Here is a 14288-nt window from a genome sequence, read left to right on the forward strand (position 1 = left end):
TCTAAAATTTTTCAAACATATAACATTTTTTTACATCTTCATTATTAACACTTAAATACGTTATTGTACCTCTAATGCTTGATCATAGTTGGTCCTCAATAAATATGTTATTCTTTTTCTCTCTTTTTTCCTAATTGTGAGATTTTGTGTCTTCAACAGTAGATGGCATTGAGCTTAATCATAACCATTCAGGCTTTTCCTGATGGAATGGTTACAGAGCTGATTAAACATGTTGTCAAGTTAAAATAAAAATACAGGGAACAGAAAGGAGATAAAGAGAGTTTGGAGACATCGAGGGAAGGGAGGAAGCTCCAAGGTCTTCACTGCACAAAGTGGGGAAACATGATATGATTTATGTTTATTGAACAAGAAATGGAGGTATTGATGTGACATTCAAGGAACTCAGAATAGTGACCTCACTAGTACTAATTACAAGGAATGAGAGACATAACTCCTCATCTATCAGACAGTCAATAGACATTGCCCAAAGTTGGTAAGTCAAGAAAGTGGTACAAACGTATTATTTAAAGATGTGGAAGTGACTATTTTGAAAAACCAACAACCCAAACTAATTAGAAGTAATTGCCTTTGAGGAACAAAAGTGAAGTTGGGGTGGAGGACTGTTACTTTTCATTTTAAATCCTTCTGTATTATTTGATTTTTTTTAAATGATGTACCTGTTTTGGTATGTTAAAGCTTTTCTAATGTAAATGTGTAGATGTACAAATTTCATTTTTAGCAGAGTTAGTGGAAGATGACAATTTAGGATATAGATTAATACAGGCATAATGTGACTGTTCAAAACTACTAAAACTCAATTTCAATCTTGGCTCAACCAACTACTAGGACTTGATGATTTTAAATAAGTCACTAAAACTTACTAAACCTCAGTTTTTTTCCTCTAAAAATATCAGTAATTATAACTACCACATAATGTTATTTTGATATTTGAAATTGAGATAATGTGTCTAAAGCACACAGCACACATATGGAAAGTGCTTAATATTATTACACTTAATAGTGATAAAGTAACTTAATAGTTGTTTTTAAAATTATTCTCGATTATATGCTGTAGTCAATCTATTTTTTCAATCTTCCTTTAGGTATGAGCATATAAATATGTAATATGTAAGTGGAGATTTCTTAAATGCTAATTGTGACAAAAATTCTTCTAGTTTTTAAGAATTTCAGAACATTTTTATTACCTGCTTTAGAGGCATCATGATGTATTGGAGGAACCCGGGATTAATTTGTCCCCTCCACCTTGGGTAAGTCATTTAATCCAATTTAAGTCACTCCATTTATAAAATGGCATAGCTGGAGATTGACCTGTCTGAAAATTATAGAGAATCAGATGTTCATTTGAGGTGCTGGCCACTTCTAAAGGCTGGAGAATAAGAGAATAAAGTGACCCATTGAATATGGAGCAACTGTGAGATTCCCACATGTCAGTCAAGGCTTGACCTCCAAATGTCTGGCCCTAGGACTGAGGGAATTTATTTGACCTCTGAAATGAAGTTTGGTTTGTTAGAAAAAAAAATTAATCATGTGCTTTTTGAGGCATAAAAAGCCTGCTTATTTCTGTCAGATGAATTTACTCATCTAAAATCATCAGGGTTTCTCTTTGCAAATTCAATTCCCACTAAATCATACTAAATCATATGCCATATTTTTGAGTTTCATATACAGAATTCCACTTGTTGAATTAATGGCTATGCATAAAAATATGGTTCCTTTTCACTGACAGTACATTAACAAAAAAAGATCATTCAATCAACTTTCATGCCAATATTCATTTTTCAAGTTACTCAAGAGTAAATTGGATAAGATTCTGTTTACAGATTTACTTGCAAAAAAATTATTTTTCACGATATTGCTACAAATGTTTAAAAAAAATAAAGAGGATGTGGGAGACAGGATGAAGAGCTTGAACTTTAATTATATCTCTACAGAGCAAATTCTTGACAAGTATACTCCCTCACCAACTTGGTAAATATTTATTGTGGGTAAGATTGATACTGAGATGACAAAAAAGAATTCCTGCTCTCACATTAGCACATCAGCAGCAGGTCTGATGTAGGCATGCTTGAAACAAAAAACGTCTATTTTCATTTTCAAAAATAGTAAAATATGAGAAAATCTTGCATCACTAATTCAAATAAAATGACAAAATGAATATACACTTAAAGGAAATTTTCTCTTCTCTCCATCCTAAACTTTCCATCTTTTTTTTTTTCTATTCATACTTACAGGATTGGTATGTAATGGAAAAATGAAAAGACAGCAAACTATTTTGTTTGTACTATATTATCCTTCCACTGTTGAAGACTATTACCTTTTTGAGCTAGACCTTCTTGTTGGGACATAGGCTCCAAGAAACTCCTCAAAAAACTTATTTTTGGGAGTTTCCTGATTGCACATTCTGCTTGTTGTATAGGCTGCTAATAATTGCAGTACAATTTCGAGATTCCACTGGGGCGGTCTCTACCTTAATTCTGCTTTTCTTGTGAGGCCCAAGCCCCCCTCATGCAGCTGTGGTGGAGATAGAAAAATATAGTACATAATAGAGCTGATGATTAAAGATGGTGGACCACTGAGCCTACTATATCTTCTCAGAGGAGCACCAGGAAGCCCGCAAAGAGGAAAGGGCTGCCCTGACTTATTCAGTTGTCCAGAAACAGAGAGCTATCTGGCAGGCCGCAGCAGTGTCAGCAGCCTGCCCAGAAACTATTAGGCCCTGTGATGAGTGCCAGTTAGAGCACCCAAGAACCACACCATCACTCAATCCCTCAGTCTGCATTCCTGTTATAACACCTACGGCTACTGTACTTTCAGAAATTCAACTTTCAAATATGTTTTAGGATCACGTCACGTGCATACAAGTGGAACAGCTTACATTCAAATTGGGACAGTATTATATTACCAGTATTTTTAATCCACTAAATTTATAGAAGGACAATAAAGCATGTTAATATTAATTTTATTACTTTACCACCAAGGTCACTTTAAGCATCACACACAATGCACATATAATGAATGGTAGAATAGGTAATAATCCAAAATTCTAATCCCCCAAGATTATTTGCCACTATACATTTCTGTATCAATTACTGTATTCCAAAAAAAAAAAAAAAAAAAAAGGAAGAGCTTAAAAATATCTTTCTCTACATGTTCTGACTCTATCCTAACATCTGCATTAAGGTCATATTTAAAGGAGGCCAAGATATAATTTAATTTTTTAACAATATTCTCTCCCCCTTGACAAGTATCTCAGTTTAGAAATTACACACAGCCATTAGACTATTAGGACACTTGTTCTACTAGAAATACGGCTACTATATCAATGGGCACAAGGCAAAATTTAGCAGGACGAGTAAATAATATAAGTAATTTATATAAATAATATAGTGAATTAAAAGGTTTAGATGAACTTTATTATCTACATTGTCTGTTAGATGTTTAATTATATTTGTTATCAGATACGTCATCTAATACCTAGGGTCAAAATCCAAGACATCTTTTGAAAGGAGAAAAAAAATTACACTTTAAAACCCTTTAGATTGAAATCTATTTGCAGAATTTCCAGAAATTAGAAAACATGGCTTCAAGTCGTAATCTTTCTAAAGCTGTGTTTCCTTGCCTGGCCAGTAGTTGGGTTGTAGCAAATGATCACCTGTAGTACAGTTTTCCTTCCTGATTGTTGTAGACACCATTGTTCCTTCTCTCTTGGTTCTGAAGCTTCTATGTTTTGAAACACAATTTTTCTTTAAAGTGAAAAGTACTGCAATACTTAGGAAAATAGACACTGTGCCCAGCATCACAGTTAGTCCCAGATATATGTGTCTAAAAGAAGAGAGATGCTCAATCACAATTATTGCAACTATCCAACTTTAAAGTGTGAAAGGAAGGCAACGTTAATCAATAAATATCATGTCAATAAAACCGATCTACCAATGAAACCATCATGAGGATGATTTTCCTTAAGAATGCAGATTCAGTGGCTATAAAAGAGCTTTCTGTGAACATTGGGCAGACTACTGAAGACAGTGTACTAATATAAAGCCATCTCTTAGTGATGCCATAATTTTAGTTACTACTAATTACATAATCAGTTCCATCCTCTCTGTAAATTATTTCCTTAAACCAGGTGACCATATGCCTATTTGTCCAGAACAGTCCTAGCTTATGCTGGTGTTATCCCAGTGTACTTTTTAATAGTGCCCCTTTCACTCTCAAAAGTGTCCAGGTTGAATAATAAATTATGTGGTTACCCTACCCTTGAAACTTGCCCAGATGCACTTCTACAAAAAAAAAAAAAAAAAAAAAAAAAAAAAAAAAAAAAAAGGAGCAATGTTAAGGGAGAATCAGAGCTCTTAGTAGAGCAGAATGAGGTTTGATTCACTTTCTTCAATAAGAAGACTTTAGTTCTTCATTCTATCATAAAACAGGACAGGTTAAATGATTTATTCTGGTCACCTTGTACACATACTCAGTCTCTGATTGAAATACATTGTCTTTATGTTAAAGTGAATGCAGCCTTAGCAAATGTGAGCAAAGCATGAATTCTACTCACAGATCAAGTCCCTTTCAAACCAAAATAAATTTCTCACATAACATCAAAGCCTATTAAATCAAACAAACTTATTTAAGATGGTTGGCTCAATTCACATCCAACTTCCAACTTACACAGTTCAGTACCAAGTTTATTTCTCCAGAAAATGCTCAGATTGTAAATCTAAAAAAAAAAAAAAAAAAAATCCTTCCTGCTTTTAAGCCATTGAAGCATTGCTTTAAGCAATAAGGGGACTAAGTGTTGGATGAACTGAACTGAATGATACCATAGTGAAAAAGCCATGCCCCTCAGCTCTATACACACTCATACACACAGAAAAAACCTTTTACTTTTATGCATCTCAAGTACTGGAATAATTGAACATCAGTTTGGCAATAAAAGCTAGACAGATTTAGAGCCAAATCCAACTCTTGCCCAGGGGGATTATATCTGACGTAAATGGGACAGTTTGGCTCAGTTTAAAAAAGAATAGAATTGAACCCAAAATGTGACCTAAATTTAAATGCTTCTGAGCTCCAGAGAATTACCCACTTGTGCGCATAAAGTTGCCAAATTCTATTGTATTCTGGAATCTTTTGTGAATTTAAAAAAAAATGATTACTCATTTAAGATGGGAGTCGAGATTAGGAATGGGGACAAATACAGGTCTAGCCAAGTGAATAATAAAATTATTCTATAAAATAGAACACACCTCTTAGTTACATTATCATTCCGCAGTGAAACTACATAAGGAATGTTTACTGCCAATTTCATTGTGCAAAGTAGCAGTGAGATGCAGGAATGAGGATGATACGGTACCTGAAAGCATTTGAATCATATAATCTACAGGATCCTCTACTTCCACATCTTTTAAATCCCCATTTGAGGCATGAAGTGTCAATCAAAATTCCAAAATACACGGGAGCTGGGATTCCTGCTGTGTGGAAAACAAATAATTGCTTCTAAAAATATACACACATCTTTGTAATGAATGAGTCTCTGGAACCAATTACTTTCAAACTAAAAAAATACTGCTTTGGAGGTAATAGGGTACCTATAGGAGACCGGGATATGCCACCTCATCATCTTCCTCTGGCATAAAGGTTATTTTGAGAAACAGAAGGCACAGGAGAAGCCCTGAAGATAGAACGCAAGAGAAATCTCCATTTGTAAGAGGGTCCCCTTCTCTGTACCAAGGAGAGAAGGATGATTCTTAATTCCAAGAGGCTTTTAGCAAAGGAGAAGGCGTACAGCTAAATCTCCATAACAGGGGCACCTGGGTGGCTTGGTCGGTTAAGCGTCCGACTTCGGCTCAGGTCATGACCTCACGGTCTGTGAGTTCGAGCCCCGCGTGGGGCTCTGTGCTGACAGCTCAGAGCCTGGAGCCTGTTTCAGATTCTGTGTCTCCCTCTCTCTCTGCCCTCCCCTGTTCATGCTCTGTCTCTCTCTGTCTCAAAAATAAATAAATGTTAAAAAAAAATTAAAATCAATCAATCAATCAATCTCCATAACAAACCTAACCCCTGTGTACCTTACTTTTCCTGGTCATCTTCCCATTACTTAAGAATGGGTTTTACTATTTTATGCTTTTATCACCCTTCTATTGGGCTGAAAATACTGATTCTAATTATATTAACATCTCATCTGTTTTATCTAAAAATATGTAATAGTTGAACATAACAATACCAATGTTAATATTAAAGATAAGACTGCAAAAATGTAGTGGGGCTATGTGGATTTGGTAATGATCATGTCCTTTTAAGTCTAAATGTTTTTCTTTATGGTTATGCCCTCTTATATGATATACAGCTAGTTTCAGTTTGTTTGAAAAATGTCTTAGTTTCTTTCCATTGTTTTTTAATTATAGAAAACCTTTGCATAATTTCAAATTAAAACATAAAGAAGAGTTACATTTACAAACTGTACTTTCCATCCTGTCCTCTCTTTTTCCCTTTCTTCCCTTACAGTCACCACCACCACCATCATCATCATCATGTTTTTAGTTTATACTTCCTTTGTTTCTTTTTTTAAATATTAGCAAATACATTTGCATATGCATATAATATTTCCACTTTTCCATACTTCTTACACCAAATGCATCATACAACGAACATTGTTCAACATTTTACTTCATTTCACTTAAGAGTCTATCCTGGGTATCCTTTGGTATATAGACTATTATGTCCCTCCAAAATTCAGATGTTGAAGCCCTACCCTTAATATGACTGCACTTGGGGATAGAGTTATTAGGCAGATAATTAAGGTTAAATGAAGCCATAAGAGTAGGGACTTAATTCAGTAGGACTGGTGTTCTAATCAGAAGAGGAAAAGATACCAAAGCTCTCCCCCTCTCTCCATGTGTACACAGACTAAGATGCTTGTGAGGACACCGTGAGAAGGCAGCTGATTATAAACCAGGAAAAGAGGTCTCAAAGATCTCACCAAAGACCAGGCCTGTGGGCACCTTCATTTTGGACTTCCCAGCCTTCAGAACCGTGGGAAAATAAATTTCTGTTGTTTAAGTCCTTCGGTCTGTCGTATTCTGTCATGGCAGTTAGAACTGACTAATCTACTTGTTAACATTAGACAGAGATTTTTTTCCCCATTCTTCCTCACAGCTCCATAGGATTCCATTATATGGGTTCACTATACTTTATTTAAATATCTCATATTGATGGACAACTAGACTGCTATTTTGTGTTTTGCTATTACACATAATGCCACAATGAGACATTCATAACCTTTGACTTATTTCATAGTTTTGCTAGCATATTTTTGGCATCAATGACTACAAGTGGGATTGCTAGGTCAAAAGATATATCTATATGTAATTTTGTTAGTTATTGCCACATAACCCTCCATTGAGTGTTGAGACCATTGAGAAATGGTACCATGTGCTCAAAAGTAATGTTTAAGTGTACCTATTTTCCCATACATTGCAAACAACATTTGGTAATTTGCAAATCTGATAAGCAAAAAATATTATATCAGTGCAATTTCAATTTGTGCTCTCCTTATTATGGGAGAGTTTGACATTTTTTTATATATGAGGCATTTACATTTTTTTCTATGAAATGGCTATTCATATCTTCTACCCATTTTTCAACTTGCGTGTTGGTCCTTTTGTTCTTAACACCTAGAGGCTCTCTTTATCACAGAGATTTTATTAATTTTTTGTTACATAAATTGCAAAAAAAAATATTTCCAGTTTATCATTTGCCTTTTGACTTTGCTTATGATATTTTTGCCATTTTCAAGTACAGTAAAAACTTGGATTGAGAGCAACTTGTCCTGCGAGTGTTCTGCAAGATGAACAAACATTTGTAATAAATTTTAACTTGATAAATGAGCAATGTCTTGCAATCTGAGTAGTATGTGATGCCAAACATCACATGATCACAACTGAGCCAATGATTCTTGAAATTCGCTTTGATATACAAATGCTTTGGATTACAAGCATGTTTCTGGAACGAATTATGCTCTCAAACCAAGGTTTTACTGAATATATTTTTATGAAATCAGTTTTATGAATCATTTCTTTTTTTATACTTTATTTTTATTTATTTATTTTTTAAGTAGACTCCATGCCCAACATGGCATTTGAACTCATGACCCTGAGATCAAGAGCCACATGCTCTACTTAGCCAGCCAGTAGAAATCTTTTGCACAGTGTAGGTTACATTACATTTCCAAAGGGAGGTAGATATAGAAACCAATTCCAGCTAGGGACATACTTCAGGCTCAATAATCTGACATTTTTCAAGGTAATCTTTGTTTTTAGGTCATAGAATTAAAGCCAGCCATGATGGCATCTTCATATTGCAGCCATACTGCATCTTCATATATACCCATTTCATATCAAGATCTATTTATTTTCAGATTTTTTAAAGATCTGAGTTTATTTTTCTCTCTAGTATTTCTTTTCTGTTAAATTACAGAGGAATATTTATGATTGTTTCACTTTCTTCTTTAGAATATAAACTTTGTACAGATAGAAAATTTATCTGACTCATTAACTCTATTTTCTATGGACTTTAACTTAAATGCATATTGAAAAATCTTCTAGCTAGTAAAAAACATTCCAATTACATTTAGAAAATTGTAACTCAAAGCCATAGTTTTTTGATTGCATGAATGAACTGATATTTCTAACAAATGATACATCCTAGCATTGAGAGTAGCTCAAAAGAATTCCTTCAATTTTAATAACTGAAAAAAAAATATATTAAAGCTTCAGCCTTTCTTACTGATTCATATCTTCCTTTATTCTCAGAGGGCTTTTTTATAATAAGAATAAACTTTTTGACAATAGACCAATGCTGGAAGAGACAAGATTATTAAACGAAAAATGTCACTAATTTCACAAAATCCCTTTATTATACCATGGGCAGAGCATTGGCTCTCAAGAAATATTTACAGAACAAAGGATGGGAGAGAATAAAGGAAGGAAGGAAGGAAGGAAGGAAGGAAGGAAGGAAGGAAGGAAGGAAAAATGATATGCATCTAACCACCTATATTATATAGTTATGCATGATAATTCTATAAAAATACATAGAGAGGTATTCAAAATACATTTATCATGGCTATCATAATTAAAACATAAATTATACTTACCAAGAACTCTTATTGCCAAGGTGTAGATTCCCAGGGCAAAAGACTTAAGTTGTGGCTTAATGCACCTAAAAACAACAAAAGCACTATAAAAAAAATATAGTGAAGAACAATTCTGGTCTGAGAATTCTGGGGCAATGCTTTCTAAATCATGCTCCCATTTGAAAACACAATTATTCAGGTTCTCCTTAAGCCCTTTTGTGAAGAACATATTTGTGGATGTCAGGTTCTATTTTTTATCTTTCCTAATCAATTTCTATAATATACTGTGGGAAATTAAAGATGTATATAATACTTTTGATTAAGTTAATTTTAGAATAATATAATATTCATCCTTTAATATTATGACTTAGTTTAAAAATCACCTAATCCATCTCATAAGATTGGTTTCCAATAAATTTGATGTTTTATGTTTAACAATTTTATCAATATTTGTAATATTTTTAGGTTATTTTGATTAATTGTATAATAGTAATATTTGCAAGGCTAATTTCATAATAAAAAATTTATCAATGACCATACTAGTTATGAAACTAGTATTTTAAAGTTTGAATTTATACACTTTTTTAACAGAGCTCTATGATAGGAGAATCAATAAAAAATATTCAAAAATAAATTGTATTACAACAGATGAGAAGCCTGTAGGGAAGTTGAATGAAGATATAAGCACAAGGAGAAGAAATATGTAAGATATTTACTGTAAAAGATTTTTTGTATAATTTAAAGTTAGATGATATTAGTTATCTAATCTTTTTTCTAGATTCTCACTAATTACATTTAAAAGAGTGATCTACATTGAAATCATCATATTTTTGGGGGTGCATGGGTGACTCAGTTGGTTAAGTGTCTAACTTCTGATTTGGGCAAGGTCATGATCTCATCGTTCATGAGATGGAGACCCTTACTGGGCTCTGTGCTGACAGCGTGAAGCCTGCTTGGGTTCTCTGCCTCTCTCTCTGACCCTCCCTCACTAGTGTTCTCTCTCAAAATAAGTATACTTTAAGATAAAATAAATAAAATAATTATATTTGTAAATGTAAATATTTATAATATACTAGAAATCAATACTTAATTATATTAAACTTATGATAAATTTTTAGATGTCCACTTAATGTGCAAAAGTGGTGCACAGTTTTAAAAATTATTTTAGTGGGGCGCCTGGGTGGCTCAGTCGGTTAAGCGGCCGACTTCGGCTCAGGTCATGATCTCGCGGTCCGTGAGTTTGAGCCCCGCGTCGGGCTCTGTGCTGACAGCTCAGAGCCTGGAGCCTGTTTCGGATTCTGTGTCTCCCTCTCTCTGACCCTTCCCCGTTCATGCTCTGTCTCTCTCTGTCTCAAAAATAAATAAACGTTAAAAAAAATTAAAAAAAAATTATTTTAGTGTTTTATAAGCAAAAACCCTTGGGGTCATTAACATATATTCATGAATTAGAGAAAATTGATTAAAAAATCATGAACACCTCCTCCCCCCACACACAGATAATTCCAGTCAGAACAAGAAAAATAACCTTACAGATTAAAATAATAAATGTGAAACACTGTGGTATTAAATGAATCTTTAAAGTATTTAAAAATTTTATCACCAATAATTCAGTGAAACCATGTTTAATCTAAAACAGGTTTAGTTTAGGGGCACCTGGTTGGCTTCGTTGGTAAAGCATGCAACTCTTGATCTCAGGGTTGTAAGTTCGAGCCCCACAATTGGGTAAAGAGATTACTTAAAAATAAAATCTTAAACACACATACACACAGACACACACACACACTTGGTCTACACTGGTTAATATTACTGCCACCATTAGAAATAGCATACTGTTTTTAAGTAGCTACAGTGATGTAGGCACTGACATCGCTCTGATCTGAAAAATTGATCTGAAAAATTTTAACTAGAAAAACTTCAACCATATATTTACATAAAAGCCCAAAGTGGGAAAAGGATAAAACTAGAACAAGGATGTGGGACAAGTTCCCTAAAAGAGCTATAAGGAATCATAATTCCATAGATCAGAATTTGAAATCAATCCTCTAGATGATTATAGTATTATATTAAAATTGGGGCGGGGGGGCGCCTGGGTGGCGCAGTCAGTTAAGCGTCCGACTTCAGCCAGGTCACGATCTCGCGGTCTGTGAGTTCGAGCCCCGCGTCAGGCTCTGGGCTGATGGCTCAGAGCCTGGAGCCTGTTTCTGATTCTGTGTCTCCCTCTCTCTCTGCCCCTCCCCCGTTCATGCTCTGTCTCTCTCTGTCCCAAAAATAAATAAACGTTGAAGAAAAAAAAATTAAAATTGGGGCAGGGAAATTAGTGTTCACCTTAGAAGCAATATGTATCCAGGTATGCCACCTAGGGATAAAGTATAGGATGTGATGACTGAAATTACAAGGAAATACAGAAACATTTTGGGACATCCATTATCTTTTTGACACCTGCCCATCACGCCTGAGGAATTTCCTGACTTTGAAGCTGCAATTCCCACACAGGTGCAGTTATAAAACATCTGTAACACAACAGAAAAGAGTCCCAGTTATTGAGTTAACATTTGAATAAAGTTGAAGATAAGTATCCATTTTAAAAGACCTCACAGTATAATATATATGTATTATATAAACAATAAGGTAAATATTCTTTTACTTCTTGGTGTTAGAGTATATCAAGCAAAGTAAAATCTATATAGATAACTTTTTTTTTTTTTTTTAATCCAAACAGAAGGTGGTTGGTCTTCAAACTAGTGACATCACAGAACAATCTCTCAGTAAGTCCTAGTAAATCCAATCATACCTTATCTCTTTCTCTGCCACTTCCAAGTCTAGGCCACCATTATTTCTTGTCTTGGTTATTGCAATGATCTCTTTACACTCAACTTACATCCACTCTTATCCAGCTATCATCTGTTACCCACATAGTAACCAAAGTGAGCCTTTAAAAATGGCAGTCACTATTCTCAGCTTTCCAATAGCTTCTCATCACACTTGTTGTATAAAATCCAAAATCATAGTGGCTTACACACTATCATGGATTCTGCTCTAACCTCACTCTTCAATGATCTTCCCCCTCTTCCTCTGTTTCAGCCACACAAATGGGCTTCCACTGTGTCCTTGCAAACCCTCAACCATGGCAAGTTTACCCACGTCTCATAGCCTTGCTGTTTTCTCTGCTGGGAAGCTTTGCCAGATAGCTATAAGGTTGGCACACATACCTCAGGTCTCTGCTCATTAGAGAGGGCTTCCATGACTACCCATTCAAAAGACTATCCCCATCTCTCCATCCTTTATTCTATCTTTTCTTTACAGTGCTTATCACTACCCATTAGAATATTATATAATCATTTATTTTTAAATCATATACCCCCACTAGAATGAAACCTCTGGCAGAAATTGTCTGCTTTCTCATCATGGTACATGTACACTGTACGTGAGGACCTAAAACGGGTCCTCAGGCACTCAATAAAACTTTGTTAAATAAATGGGCACAATTTGAAGACAGGACTTTATAATGGTTACCAGGGGGGAAAAACCTGAAAAAATAAACCTCAACTAAATCTTGGACATAAAGGCAACTTTTATAATCCCTATTAGTTTATTTTTGTAAATTTCATGTATAAATGTGTATATATTATGAGTTGTCACTTTTATCACAAAAGAGTTTGTGATGGGGCGCCTGGGTGGCTCAGTCGGTTGAGCGTCCGACTTCAGCTCAGGTTATGATCTCATAGTTCGTGGGTTCGAGCCCCATGATCGGCTCTGTGCTGACAGCTCAGAGCCTGGAGCCTGCTTCGGATTCTGTGTCTCCCTCCCTCTCTGCCCCTCCCCTGATCATTCTCTCTCTCTCTACCTCTCTCTCTCTCTCAAAAAATAAACATTAAAAATTAAAAAACAAAAAACAAAAGAGTTTGTGAATTTTTAGATAAACAATGAAATAAAGTTGGCTTTTCCTTTTCAAGGAAGAGTAGCAACATTGAATTTTTTTTTTTTTTTAATGCCAGGTAAAAGGCTTCTGAACTTTGACTCTGCTTCATACAAGATATGCGAGTTTAGGCATCTCAGTGCCTCAGTTCTCACATATGGAAAAAAAAGTAAAGTAATACCCAATTACTTGAAGACCATGATATTTAAATCCATTTTTTTAAGCACCTTTCTTAGTTTCTGGCATGAATGCCTTCAATAAGTGGAAGTTCTAGTCAAGGAAAACTTCCAAGCAGTTTGGACAAAAAAGTAGTAGCTGAAAGACAAGAAGGAGGAGGAGGATGGGAAAGAGAGAAAGAGAAGAAAGAAAGAATGAAAGAAAGGAAGAAAAGGGAGAAAGGGGGAGGGAGAGAGAGAGAAAGAGAGAGAGAGAGAGAGAGGAAGGGAGGGAGGGAGAAAGGAGAGAGGGAAGGGAAGAGGAAGTAAAAAAACGCTCAGATTTCAGATGGATAAGTAGTCCTATTTACTGTTGCTAGAGGCCAATCCTTCATGTTCTGAATAAAATGTCAAAATAACAATAAACAGAGAAAATCAACATGTTACTCTGTGCCTACAGATGTCTTTGCCTAAGCATTCTTATCTAGTTGATAAGCATATGCAAATAGACATGTGGGTTAATTTTCAGCCCTCCAGGACTGTCAAATACAGGCAGATTTCATCAGCACAAGTAGACAGCAGTCTGACCCCTAGCCATATATACAGAGAGTACATGTTTGTACTAAGGAAGAGTCTATGTTTGGGGCAGAAACATAAAGGTGTGATTGGAAAAAGAGTCTTAATGCTTTAAGTACTTAATATCCTTCACAACTGATTTCTTATATTTATTTCCAACCTCAACTCCCTCATCCGTCTTATAGAACCCCTTCATTCGAGCCCCCTACTCTCTTCATTATTACACACATCAGCTTGATTTCTCAGGCAGAGTGTTTGGAATCATCAATCTCCTCAATTTGTGATCCCTGGATTTAGACCTCTTGGACTAGACTTTCTAACACTGACCTCTATTTGTCCTCTCCCTAAAACCTCCAAGGACCACTGGTTTTGAGGTCAGGAAACATGGATCCCAATGCAGACCTTATCATATGATCTGATGACCAAGACTTTCTCATTTGAGGCTAAGATTCCTCATAAGCAAAATGAGAGAACTAGCCTACATCATTGCAAGGCT

The 14288-nt window shown here is 35.1% G+C and overlaps 1 protein-coding gene across 5 annotated transcripts in view; it reads right to left on the bottom strand.

Annotated features, from left to right (window-relative positions):
• Positions 1-121: 121 nt before the first annotated feature.
• The window catches only part of SLCO1C1 (solute carrier organic anion transporter family member 1C1), a 74101-nt gene continuing 59934 nt past the window's right edge, over positions 122-14288 (bottom strand). For 4 of the 5 annotated variants that reach the window (XM_040488745.1, XM_040488744.1, XM_040488740.1 and 1 more), the window contains 4 exons: positions 11471-11655; positions 9167-9231; positions 5372-5489; positions 122-3843 (listed from right to left, as the gene is read on the bottom strand). In XM_040488745.1, the coding sequence (XP_040344679.1) occupies positions 3621-3843; positions 5372-5489; positions 9167-9231; positions 11471-11655 (591 nt within the window). In that variant the 3' untranslated portion in view covers positions 122-3620. The remainder of the gene's footprint in view (positions 3844-5371; positions 5490-9166; positions 9232-11470; positions 11656-14288) is intronic. The other variant, XM_040488743.1, reaches the window with a different exon arrangement.

Source organism: Herpailurus yagouaroundi, unplaced genomic scaffold (genome assembly GCF_014898765.1).
Source record: "Herpailurus yagouaroundi ecotype Mexico unplaced genomic scaffold, PumYag 166, whole genome shotgun sequence".
In the NCBI taxonomy this organism is placed as follows: Eukaryota; Metazoa; Chordata; class Mammalia; order Carnivora; family Felidae; genus Herpailurus; species Herpailurus yagouaroundi.